The sequence below is a fragment of the Antedon mediterranea genome, chromosome 3 (assembly GCF_964355755.1).
Source record: "Antedon mediterranea chromosome 3, ecAntMedi1.1, whole genome shotgun sequence".
Classification (NCBI taxonomy): Eukaryota; Metazoa; Echinodermata; class Crinoidea; order Comatulida; family Antedonidae; genus Antedon; species Antedon mediterranea.
Genome location: NC_092672.1, coordinates 29,015,793 through 29,028,493, shown reverse-complemented (window position 1 = coordinate 29,028,493; position 12,701 = coordinate 29,015,793). Strand labels below are relative to the sequence as shown.

General features: G+C 34.9%; 1 protein-coding gene across 7 annotated transcripts in view; it reads right to left on the bottom strand.

Annotated features, from left to right (window-relative positions):
• Nucleotides 1–260: 260 nt before the first annotated feature.
• Nucleotides 261–12,701, bottom strand: part of LOC140045157 (chromodomain-helicase-DNA-binding protein 4-like) — a 31,467-nt gene continuing 19,026 nt past the window's right edge. For 2 of the 7 annotated variants that reach the window (XM_072089926.1, XM_072089930.1), the window contains 13 exons: nucleotides 10,994–11,344; nucleotides 10,418–10,507; nucleotides 9,886–9,962; nucleotides 9,599–9,732; nucleotides 9,339–9,483; nucleotides 8,057–9,102; nucleotides 7,711–7,843; nucleotides 7,204–7,399; nucleotides 6,486–6,718; nucleotides 5,768–5,924; nucleotides 4,272–4,415; nucleotides 3,377–3,451; nucleotides 263–2,138 (listed from right to left, as the gene is read on the bottom strand). In XM_072089926.1, coding sequence (XP_071946027.1) covers nucleotides 2,083–2,138; nucleotides 3,377–3,451; nucleotides 4,272–4,415; nucleotides 5,768–5,924; nucleotides 6,486–6,718; nucleotides 7,204–7,399; nucleotides 7,711–7,843; nucleotides 8,057–9,102; nucleotides 9,339–9,483; nucleotides 9,599–9,732; nucleotides 9,886–9,962; nucleotides 10,418–10,507; nucleotides 10,994–11,344 — 2,837 coding nt within the window. In that variant the 3' untranslated portion in view covers nucleotides 263–2,082. Of the gene's footprint in view, nucleotides 2,139–3,313; nucleotides 3,452–4,271; nucleotides 4,416–5,767; nucleotides 5,925–6,485; nucleotides 6,719–7,203; nucleotides 7,400–7,710; nucleotides 7,844–8,056; nucleotides 9,103–9,338; nucleotides 9,484–9,598; nucleotides 9,733–9,885; nucleotides 9,963–10,417; nucleotides 10,508–10,993; nucleotides 11,345–12,701 lie in introns of all 7 variants that reach the window. The other 5 variants (XM_072089928.1, XM_072089927.1, XM_072089931.1 and 2 more) reach the window with 5 other exon arrangements.

The following is a 12,701-nucleotide window of genomic DNA, read 5'->3' as shown; positions in this document are numbered from 1 at the left end:
CGTATAAAACGCCATCTGTGCCAAAATATTTATCTTTTAACTAATATTAAGACAAAACTCCGTCTGGAACCCAGACTAGTACTTATAGTACAGGAATTTTTTTCAAAAAATGGCTAATTTTCGACCTTTTTATTTTTCAATAAAACTGGTTACTATAGGACAATTGACATGCGCAGAACCCATTATTCGCCTTTGCACATGTTTATTATACTATAGTAACCATTTATGTCAAAAGTGGTTACTATAGCACAATTGACATCCGCAGAACCCATTATTCGACTCTGCGCATGTTTTTTATGCAATAGTAACCATTTATGTCAAAAAATAAAAGGGTCGAAAATCGGCCATTTTTTGGAAAATTTGGCCAAAACATACCATTTTTAAAATTCAATAATTATGCGATAATTTTGCCATATATGCGCATATATTGTGTTATCATCATCTTATAGAGCCATAGCAACTAGTTTTGTTTAAAAATACAAGGGTCAAAATTTTGCCATTTTTACAAAATTTTCCTGTACTAAAGTACAGGGATTTTTTTCGAAAAATTGCCAACATTTTCACTTTTTAAAATTCAATAATTATGCGAAAATATTGCCATATATTGTGTTATCATCTCATAGGGCCATAGTAACTAGTTTCGTGAAAAAATAAAAGGGTCAAAATTTTTTTTTAAAAGGGGGTTATAATGACCTGTTATTTTGGCGGGCTATAATAATATATGCACGTATATAGCAATAGCATATTTGGCCATACGGCCACCTAACACAGTAATATTATACATATCCAGAGTTAAGATATTTTTAAAACAATTTGTGTATATTTAAGTAAATAAAAAAAAACAAACAACAATGTTATTACTCTTATTTTACTTTAACTTTTTTATCATTTTAAGCATTAAATAAATACAACCAGATTTTCCCAATTACATATTTGCTGCAAATGGAAAAAAATTATTTGAATATAACAATACAAAAAAAGTTTACAAACATGCATTTACTAAATTACAATTCATAACAAATTAGTAACAGATTAAAAAAGCAACATTTAAGAATTAACTATCAAATCATGAAATCATCCGCTCATTATTATATTAATTTTAATGCTCAAAAAATAATTTATGTCCTTAAAACTTTATTGTATTGTAGTATATAATTATTAAGTTTATATTATCCAAGACTGTTGATAGCCTTGCTTAAATTTACTACATATATGCAAAACACACCAAGAACAAGGTATGACAGCCTTATAACCTGGCAAAATCCAGAGACTTGGCTAGCCAATATCCAATGGTAGCCAAGGCATGGCTGGTTAGCCTTATAGCCTGGTAAAAGCCGGAGACATGGCTAAACAATATCTTTCATTGGCCTATGGGCAAAATATTTTGACAACACAACCTTAAAAGCATGCTGACGTTATATACAAGCTTATATTTCTGAGAGTGAAGAAAATTATTTCTTGTGAATGTTATATGTAATAAACTACAGTATATTTTTCAAATAAAAGCCATTTCATACAACAAGCATCTGAAGGGATGGGTCTCTGCGTTAACATGGCAATATTTAATAGCTTATTATTTACATTGCCTCTGCTACAAATTGAGTGTTGATCTTGGGTGTTTAGTATCCATGCTAAGTGTTTAGTATTAACAGTAGGTATTTAGTACCAAACCTGGGTGTTTAGTATCCATGCTAAGTGTTTAGCATTAACAGTGGGTGTTTAGTACCAAACCTGGGTGTTTAGTATCCATGGTAAGTGTTTAGCATTAACAGTAGGTGTTTAGTACCAAACCTGGGTGTTTATTAGCCAACCTGTGTATTTATCAGCCACCCTGGGTGCTTAGTATCAACTCTAAGTTTTCAGTATCCATCCTGGGTGGCCAGTATCCACCTTAGGCGTTTATAATATGCACTGTCAGTGTCAGCACAAAAGGTGGTACAGTACTAACATAGCACCATGTACAAGTTCAAGGTTCATCAACAGGTCAATCTAACTTTTAAATAATAGTTCATTAAGTTTTTCTGCTACTGCATTAAACTAGTATGCAACTGGAATACCTCTGCAATATCCTACATTTTTTTTTTATTCAATAAGAATAACTTCATCTGTACGAGGCCTGTTTCTGTCTCGATTTTGACCTACAAAATGAAAGAAAATATTATTAGATATGTACAATTTTTAATAATTTTGAACATATTAAAGTATGCCATACAGAAGCCCACAGTGGGCTTATATTTGAATCAGAAGTTTAATCAACAAACGCATTTAAAATTTAAGTTAAATGCACATTTTCATATACTATACTGTCTGGATAATTTACAATCTATATTCTTTTAATACATTATTAAATTATGTCAAGACATGAGGTCAAAGTTTATATTATTAATGAAATGTACCTACAATGCAACATGCATGTCAAATTCCATAGCATGCATTCACACAGCATGTTAATTATTATTTGTGCAATCAAACAATATATTTATTTTATTTAGTTGCAGGCAATAGTAGTATAAATCCTACAATTCAATATTATTATTTTAGATTAATTTGTACCTCCTAGTAAAGTAAAATGATCAAAACAATTTCATAATTGAATGCATAATTATAAAAAAAATCAAACAATTAAAATAAATATATTACTATAATTATGATAATTATGTTTAGTAGAGTGTATACAAAACAAATTAAACAAATTGTTGATAAAATAATGATCTTTTCTTAAAACTGAAGATAAAAACTAAACGTTAATAAAAGAAACTGAAAATAAAATTAAAACATATATCTAAAAAAATTTATAAATTATAAAAAAAACAATTCTCCATCTCGCATATTGGTAAAAAATTAGTCTTTTTCTGATTTTGATGCCGCAATTCCTTGCCTTATTTTATGACAGGGTAGAATATCACATTAAAGGAAAATAAGTGTAAAAATGATGTCCAAATAAAAAGAAAACTTTCTTCTTCTTATTATTTCAATAACTTTTTAAAAATTGTTTCCAATTAAAAAGAAAACCTTCTTCTTATGAGTTATATGTTTATTCTTTTAATATTTGAACAATGGTGTCCAATTGAAAAGAAAATTTTCTTCTTCCAAAATGTTCATTTCAATAATTTTTTAACAATTATGTGAAAATGTAGGATGTCAAGCATAATAATTGTGAATGTCCTAAAAAATATATTCGTTTTTTCTCCTATAAAAAAATTAAAATTATTCCATGATTTTCTATGTTTTCAAGGACCTGTACGAATACTTCCATAGCTATGCGACACGGAGAATTTTAAAATAAAGATATTAGGTAAAGTATTAAGCTTACAAGCCAAGCACCTTATGAATGATGGAGTAGTAGTAGTGAACTACTTGGGTTGAGATGACCCACCTAAGCCTCCTTCGCTGCTAGATTTACTTGAGCTTTGATGAGCTGCGGGTGGGATTACTTTTGTTGAATGTGAACCTATAAAAGAGATGAAAAGAAATTGTATACATTTAATTAAACGTTTCTTTTGTCTTTTTATAAATGAAATAATATTTTTTTTTTTTACAGAATAATGACATATTTAAAGTCTCATATTATTCATGTTTTTGGAGGGATATTCATGCATTCGGTGGAAAGTATTATTCGTTTCAGAAACCATAAGATGTTGATAAATGAATGTTCTTATACATGTTAGTAGTAGACATGGAAAAAGAAGGGAACTTTCAAAATTGATAATCACCAAATCACCAAAATATTCGTTCAATCAAACTAGTATAGTAAGCGTTGTTGAATTGTTTCATTCTATTCCTGATGATGTATTGATATTATAGATTACAGATAACTGCAGTAGAACACCTCCAATTGGACACCCTTATTAACGAGTTACTTAATGAGGGATATTACATGTTTTAATACTATATTCTGGGGACACCAAAGGTTTTAATTTCAGATTTAGATTCAATAAAAATTGGACCTTTAGAAAAAATAGGAGACCATTCGGTACTCATAATGCAGGGGCGGTTTGATAGTATATCAAATTAAGCTCAGTCCTTCATTTCACCATTTCTAGGCCCTGCGTCCCCCCTCCCCTTCCCCCATTTCAAAATCCAGGATTGCCACTGCATAATTTAAGAAAATCTTTTGCCGAGACCAAAACTAAAATGTGATTTCTGACTTGTGAGTAATAGTGCTCCATTGTCAAATAAATACTTGGATATGGCCCCTGCCACCTATTATTAAGTGAATCCTTTATTGGGTCCCCGAAGTTGTCCCTTAACAGGAGTTCTACTGTGTTTACCTTTGGAGTTTGAGATGGCACTCGACGCATTACTCAGCATTGTTGAATAATAGTTGCTTGTAGATGGTTGATGTGATTTCACCACCTGTGGTTGGCTAGAGCCTGGTAACACCTGTACATTACCTTGGGGTACAGGCTGTGCACCTGTGGTTAGCAAACGGAACAAGTTTTTCCCATGTAAAAATGAGCAGATGCAGATAGTAGGGTATTGACTACTACATACAATGAAACTGATAAGCTGGTATATATGAAGTTAATGATAAAACATGATGGTGATGAGAAACTATGGGAAGTGATAACGATGATAGTGATAATGACAATGATATGATGCTGAAAAGAATATTAATACAGTAGAACCTTCATTTTACGTACGAAAGGCGTACGTAAAACACAGGATTCGTAAAATCAAGGTTGATCTTAAATTGACCTCAAATACGTAAAGATCGTAGCTAATGTATAAAGGCTACCCGTGTTTGCCTACTTTACTGTACAGCATGCAGGTGGTCACTAGCTAGGCCTGGCCAGGCTAGCAGGCCTAACAAGATGTGAGGCCTAACTAAAAAAGTACAGTATATACAGGCTGTGCGATGTTTAAATAAAGTGTAAATTAAAATATCAATGTTCTTGTATTTTCCATCAATAAAAACAGTCGCTGCTGTGGGGAAATGCACGCGTGTAGCTTGTTTCACACAGCAGAATTCCTCACACAGCCATTTTTATTATGCTTTGTTGTTGTAAGAAAATGATGACGTCATCTGTTATTTCAAGCGTACGTAAAATCCAGGGAACGTAAAATCTGGGTACGTAAAACACTGGTTCTACTGTATATCTATATATTAAAAATGATATCAATATAGCAATATTGATATGATGCTGAAAATGATACTGGTATAATAATGGCATATTGAAACAGTTATACAGTAAAACCTCTATTAAAGGGACACTTTATGTGTAAAAACAGGCGGCAACATATGTTTTAACACTATGGCAAACCTTTATTTAGGGGACACCTCCACGTAACACTTTATTGGGTATTAACACCTGTTCCGGCACGGTTCCGGTCCGGCGAATCGAACGCCAATGTTTCGTTTTCATGACGCTCCACGCGGCCAAGCACCAATCGATATGCGCGTAAAAACGAAACATTGACGTTCGATTGGATTTGCCGTCACCGGACCGGAACTGTGCCGGAGCAGGTGTGAAAGGCCCTTTAATAGGGATTCTGCTGTATATTATATTAAAAATGATGTGATAAAGTGATAGATATTTTTTATAATTTGCCAAAAATGATAATGATATAATGATTTGGTATATACATACTTCAAATTTAGTATTATATTATGTTAATAATTGTTAACCAATCAACATCAACAGAACTAAAATATTCAAATCAAACATTTGCATATCATGCATATTAATAACTAAAAATATATACTTTCAAAATGTTATTTTAATAAAAAAAGGACCAAGAAATAAAAGAATGTAAAATAACTTACTTTTTTTGTTGGTGTATTGGTTTCCATATTGGCTTGATGGTCTGTACATTGTGTAGTTGGTAGCAAAACTGCCCCCAAAACTACTGTTAGCCTTGTACGATGCGTATGGATTTTGAGAACTAAAAGAGCCATGTTGGTGCTGGCTTGATTGAGCCGACTGCAGATAATAACAGAATAGCCATAATTGACATACATTTTCAACAGAAAACAATTTTAACAATAAAGGACAATGCAAAAATTATTCTACTGCAGTAACTAACTCTTTATGCATCTAAGAGCGAGTAACTCGCCAATTAAAGGATGTCTTTTTTGGGGCTTAGGGAGTGGAGTTGAAATAGTAACGATTTACAACCCTTGCACTAGGTCAGGATTGAACCCTGGACCTTGGGATCGGAAGGCAAGCACCTTAACCACCGAGCTACACTACGCTCTTCAACCTATTTATGCAATTAAGCAAGTTTATTTTTGGTAATCATGCACACTGTTTATTGCAGTGACTTGCTCAAGTATTGCTCAGAATGTAAATCCCCCTTTGGGGATTTAGAGGGCTTACTCTTGTACAATACAAATGATTTCTTTTAAAAATTTTCTTATTCATGTATTTTATCAAAATATAAAAAAAATCTTTAGGTAATGTTTCATAGGTTGGATAGCATTTGACCTTTGATTGGATTTGAATTCACTATAGTTTAGCATTGTGACCACAAGTGACTCTTACCTCTGATGAATGTGCAGCTACCGGTTGTGGAGGGGGAGCTGCAGCAGCTTGGGATGGCTGCTGGGACTGAGCAAGAGTCTTGGATGCAGAGTCTCTTGTGGCAAGTCTGCTAAGGATGTTGCGCTCCGTCATTTGGAGTCTTGCTGCTACTGGTGGAATACGAGACAGCGTGGCCGGAAGACGGGCCACATCTGACTTCATGTCGCTTAGGAGCTCCTCCAATTGGTTCAACACTGATGATAAAACAAAAATATTTAACCATTTATAAGACATAAAGGAAATACCCACCAGTGTGTAAGAGAGAAATATTCATTTTGATAAAGAGATGCTAAACCAATCTGGAATGTTAATTGGATTCAACCACCTAAATGATAGTTTTGAAAGCACTGGCACAATTTAATCAAGTTAAAGTAGAAACCCCTCCTATTCAGGGGACACTTTCCTGTGAAATGAACAAAGGGCAATATATGTTAAAAATTCCGGCAAACTTCTATTCAGGGAACATTTCTATTAATGCTTGATTCCCACTAGGACACAACACAAGGATTTAAACACAACCAATTTTTATTCGAATTGTCAACTTGCTTGCGTTACGATTATGTCCTTGCACTGCATCCCAGTGGGAACCAAGCGTTAGGGGATATTTGGTGGGTCCTGAGAAGTCCCCTTAATAGAGGTTACACTGTATTAAAAATGATAGCCAGGCAAATCAATTTACCTTTGTGCAGTACAGCATTAGCTGGCTTATTGCCAGCCAGACTCTCCTTGGAAAGATGTTGATGGCTTTCAGCAAGGCATTCGACTTCAGCGAAACGGGCATTTAAAGCCATGGCCGGGTGGTTGGGGTCCTGGGTAAGGTTCAAGTAAGCTGCACGTCGTAGTTGCTCTTCAATAACAAGAGCTTGCTCAAGAAGCTATAGAATACAAATTATATATTATATGAATGGTCCATAGAACATCTTGGATTGTGGAAACGATTGTGAAAGTGGTTCTGAGGGACTATTCGATTTGCACATCCACTATGACAACTGATTAGGTTAGGGCCTAGATCCTATCACTATGATACCAGCTTTCATTCAAGAAATTTAGGCTAGGCCTAAGCTACCAATGCTATACCTATACATAGCTTGGCCAATTTAGTGTACACTATATTTGTCCTGTAGTCACGTACCATGCTCACTAGATTACAAAGGTCAAAACTAACTTAAATAGTATCAGATCTTACCTTAAATCTTCTTGCAAGAAACTTGTTCTTCATCTCAAGGTAATTTCCCTTTCCAACATCTACTTTGAAGGGTTCATTGATCAATAAGTAGCACTGGTCATTTTGAATGTCCTGCCAACGTCCATATCCATGTCTACAAACGTGGTCAAGGAAGCTTCCGATCGTATCATAATCTACTTTTCCTAAAAAGGCTTTAAAACCATGATTGTTTGCACTCTTCATCATAAAGTACTATAAAGCACAGTTTATAAAAACTTTGTGCACTAAAGGCTTTCAAAATATAACATTGTGTGTACGCCTGTATAACCTGATAACAAGCACATTATTCATTACACAAAAAGGATACTTTACAATGCCACTCAGCAGCCAGAAGTCATGCTTTCTGTGCCAGATCTCATCACCTCTGTCACCGGAACTCTTGGCAGCTCTTTCTTCATTCAACCAGAGAGTGTGCAGTTCTGTGAAGCCGCCATCAGCAATATTGAACACAAACGTCTTATCATCCTTCTTCTCCTCCTTCAAAACTTTATCTTCATCTTTTACTTCTTTCTTTTCTTCTTTTACATCAACTGTCTTTGTTACATCAACTGTCTTTGTTGCATCACCAGCTTTCTCTGCTTTTTCCTCTTTCTTGCCTTCATTCTCTTCTTCTTTCTCACCCTTCTTTTCTTCCTGTTTTTCCTTGTCTTCTGTTTTCTTCTCTTTGTCTTCTGTTTTCTTCTCTTGGTCTTCTGTTTTCTTCTCTTGGTCTCCAGTTTCCTTCACTTCAGCTGCAGTTTCCTTATTCTCTTCCTTTGATTCTTCAGACTTCTTTTCTTCTCCCTCTTTCTGTGCAACTTCTGCCTCTTTCTCTTCATTCTTTTCTTCTTTAGATGGATCAACGTCCATCTTTTCTTCCTTCTCAGTTCCTTCATCTTTTTTCTCTTCATTTGACTCTTCTTTATCTGGTTTAGCATCAGTTTCCATTTTCTCTTCTTTCTCATCAGCTTTCTTATCTTCAGGTTGATGTGCTTCTTTCTCAGGTTCCACTACATCTTTCTTTTCTTCCTTTTCATTTCCTTCTTCCTCTGCCTTTTCTTTGACTTCACCTTCATCAGTTTTTTTAGCATCTGGTGCTGGAGAACTTGCAGACGATTTTGCCTCTTCTTTTGCAGCATCCAATGCTGGAGAGCCTGGAGCTGGTGAGGCTGCCTCTGACTTGGCTTCATCTTTAAGATTTTCAACCTTAGTCTTGGTGTCTGCATTGACTGCTGGTGAACCAACATTCTTTGGAGTCGGCACAGGTGATGGCGTTGCTGAAGATTGGCGCGAGCCTAGCTTGACATTCAAAGCATTGACATCCACTGATCCTGGTAAACTTATTTTTCCATTAACTGGTTCAAATTCTAGAACCTAAAAATATGAAAATAAATATTAAGAAACAGTTTTTTTGCTTGTCAAAAAATATTTTCATCTGGTTTTTATATTAACTATCATTCATGAATACGTACATGTTTTTTTTATGAAGCATGTTCAATAAGGATATTTAGGAAGGGTTGTATAAATGGTTTAAAAAACATTATACAGTCCACGCTATCAAGACTGAATGCTCACAAGACAATTTTAAAAGCATAAAGAAAAGAACATACCTTCTTTCTGATAAGACTCATAACGCCAATCCTGGTCAACACATGTTGTCGTGACAAGCCTTCTCGTGGCACGCCATCAGAAAATGTTTCGGTGTTGTCTGAACCAGGTTCACACAGGTGACGCATAAACAGCGACACGTAAGCTCTATGAATTAAAAATTATAAAAGAATTAATCATTTAATGTTTTCTACGTTTTTTTCTTTATTTGAAAATATGAACATTACTGTTTTTAGTGTACACCATAACCAAATTTACTTACTTGAAATGTTTTTCTGGCTTTCCGCGTAGATCACGAACCATCCACTGTGAGTTGAAAGGATCTTGGGGTGGCATGCCCCATCGCATAATGGCATTTAGGAAAGCCTTCCGTTGTCGAGCATTGAATCCCAATACCTAAAAAAACACATTGTGTGAAAATTAAAGAATTTCTAATGCTCTGTCTACAATATCACACTAGTGTGATCTGCTCAAATATGGTAGTGATATGACGTCATAGTGTCCATATATGGGAGTTGTTCATACTGTACAATGCAGTGTAAAATTTACCTCAATACTACCACCAACTCTAGCCAATAGAGGTGGCAACTTATCTTTGTCTCTCTCCTGTCTTCTGCTACGTCGAACTACAAAAGAATTATTTTATTACATTTTTTAGAGAAGATCAAACATTTTCATACAATAGGTTATTTTTATTTTTTATTTTATTCAGTCAAAACCAACAGCGATAAATACCGCCACTAACAGGTTTGAAACATAAAACAATACAACATAAAAAACGGTTAACAATTAAATACAGATAATATATATATATATATATAACATAGATCGGCATGCCATAAACAATTTCAATTTAAAATTTATATTAATCAAACAGGTTATGCAGGCTGTTCAAGAAGTGAACACATAATCGTCCTCTTAAAATAAAATAACCAAGTTATCTTCAAGAATATAAAGTTCTGTCTACACTATTCAACTAGATTGACAAAAGAACTGTGATGTGCCCCAATATGGTAGTGATATGCCCAAATATAGTAGTGATATGACATCACTATAGGCTAGGTCATCATTATCTACTTACGCTCTGACTTTTCATCAAAGTCTTCATCTTCCTCTTCATCTGTGTGTACTGAATAGTCACTGTTGTAGTCACTCAGTTTGTCATCCCATGCTGAAAAATGAATAATATTTGTAAATAGATCAGCAAGGCATATTCAAGCAATTATGTAAATAGTAAGAGTAATAAAAATACTGTGAAGAATGAAAATAACAGAATTGGCCTATTCAAAGTTTAGGGGGGGGGGGGGGAATATGGGTTGGCAATATATCTTTAATGATGAGCCATAGAAGACAATAAACAATGCAAAATAAAAAGAATCTGTAGAATTAAAACTGTTGTGTTAAAAAGTCGAGCAGCGTTTTTTGTAATAAATATTTTTTGTTTATAGCATCTCCATAGTGATAGTAAATGACAGTAGTTGCAGAAGCTATCAGAGCGGAAATTAATTTATGGGCATGCACAGACATTGATGTGAGCCTGTATAATGCAATGGAAGCCTAATAACATGGTTAAAACAGAAGGTTTAAAGTCAGATGATTAAAATGAAGCAACCTAAATACGACAAGTTTGAATGAAAATATCATTAAAAAAAATTACCAGCGTCTCCCTGAGCCCCATCGTTGTAGTTCACTTGCTTCCGGATCCGCTTTCCCTTTCCAAGGGTACGTGCCAAATCTTCTTGCTGTTGTTCGTAATGATGGCGGAGCAGCTTTTCCCAGTAGGCCGGATCCGAAGGCTCCAGCTCTTGCTTGATAACCTCTGTCTCTTCTTCATCAGACTCCTCCTCTTGTTTAGTGGTGTAGCTTGCCACTTTGAAAGAGCTCAGGTATTCATTGGCACCCCACTCCTTCTCTTCCTCTTCGTCGTCTTCTTCTTCTTTCACCTCTTTGTCACGATCCAGAAGATCAGCAACTGCCTTCTCGTCCCAACGGATCACAGTTTCTTCGTCTGAAAATAAAGACAAAAGATAATGTATTTATTTATAGAGATAAATAGAATGAGAAACTATGTGAAGAAACCAAGTTCATTATTCATTGTTTCAGGTTACTAAAGATACTACACACCATGATGATTCAAAAAGTGGATAAAATGCCTGTCTCCAAATTATTGGATTGGAATGCAAGCCTTATCTTAAACAACTATTCTTACCCTTATATTTCGTATATAATTAAATTAACTAATAGTCAATGGATTGGAAGGATAGGGAAGGAGGATTATCGAAAAATGTGATAGAAGGAATATATGAAGGTAAACTTGGGTCTACTTTTTCAAAAATACTTATGGTTATCATTCTTTCACGTTTTTCCATCTTTTATGAAAGTCAACTTCTACGCACACAGTTTGGATTCAGGTCCAACAGAGGGTGCAATGATGCTATATATGTAATCAAGCAGATCCAGGAAATTGCATATCGCTCAAATCGCAAACTCTATACATGCTTCATTGATTTAACAGCAGCATTCGACCATGTGAATCGTAATCTTCTTTTCCTAAGCATTTGTAATAGGTTTCACTTAAACCAGTCTACTACTATGATTGACATAATACAATCACTGTACAGCTCAACGAAAGCATACCTTGCTGACAACGATCCGAGTGATGATAAGTTCGAAACATCTTCTGGTGTGCGACAGGGTGGTATTGAGAGTACAAGCATGTTTAACCAATATTTTGATTACGTTATTAGAGTGTTCAAACAACGCTGTAAAGATGCTAGTTTGGATGGCCTAATGATACAATACCTAATTCCTATTGAAGCTACAAATCGTGCTCAAAGATGTAAAGCACCGTCAAGGGGCATCTATGACGACTTTGAAAGTGGCTATGCTGACGACTTTGCTGTAAGCTCCTGGTCACAAGAAGAACTGCAAACCATTGTGAACATCTTGAATGAAGTTTGTCTGGAATTTGGTCTAAGAATTAGTGCCCCCAAAACAGAAACCATTATATAGAACTGGAAAGAGGAAGTTGAAGAATACCCAAGATGCATCAAACAAATTGGCGGCATACACATTAACAACGTAACACACTTTAGATACCTTGGTGTATGGGCTACCTACAATGATGTTCATATTGGAGATCAAGAAGTAAAATACAGAATCAATTCAGCCAAAGGAGCATTTGCAGAGAATAGGGCATTGCTTACCAACAGAACGATCCACCTACAAACAAGAATGATGTTTCTTAATGGTCTAGTTAGGAGTAGACTCACCTATGGTTGCCATGCTTGGAGGGCAACAGGAAGTGAAATGTCCAAACTTAGCACAACATACAAAACCTTCCTAAGAAGAATGCTAGTGAATGG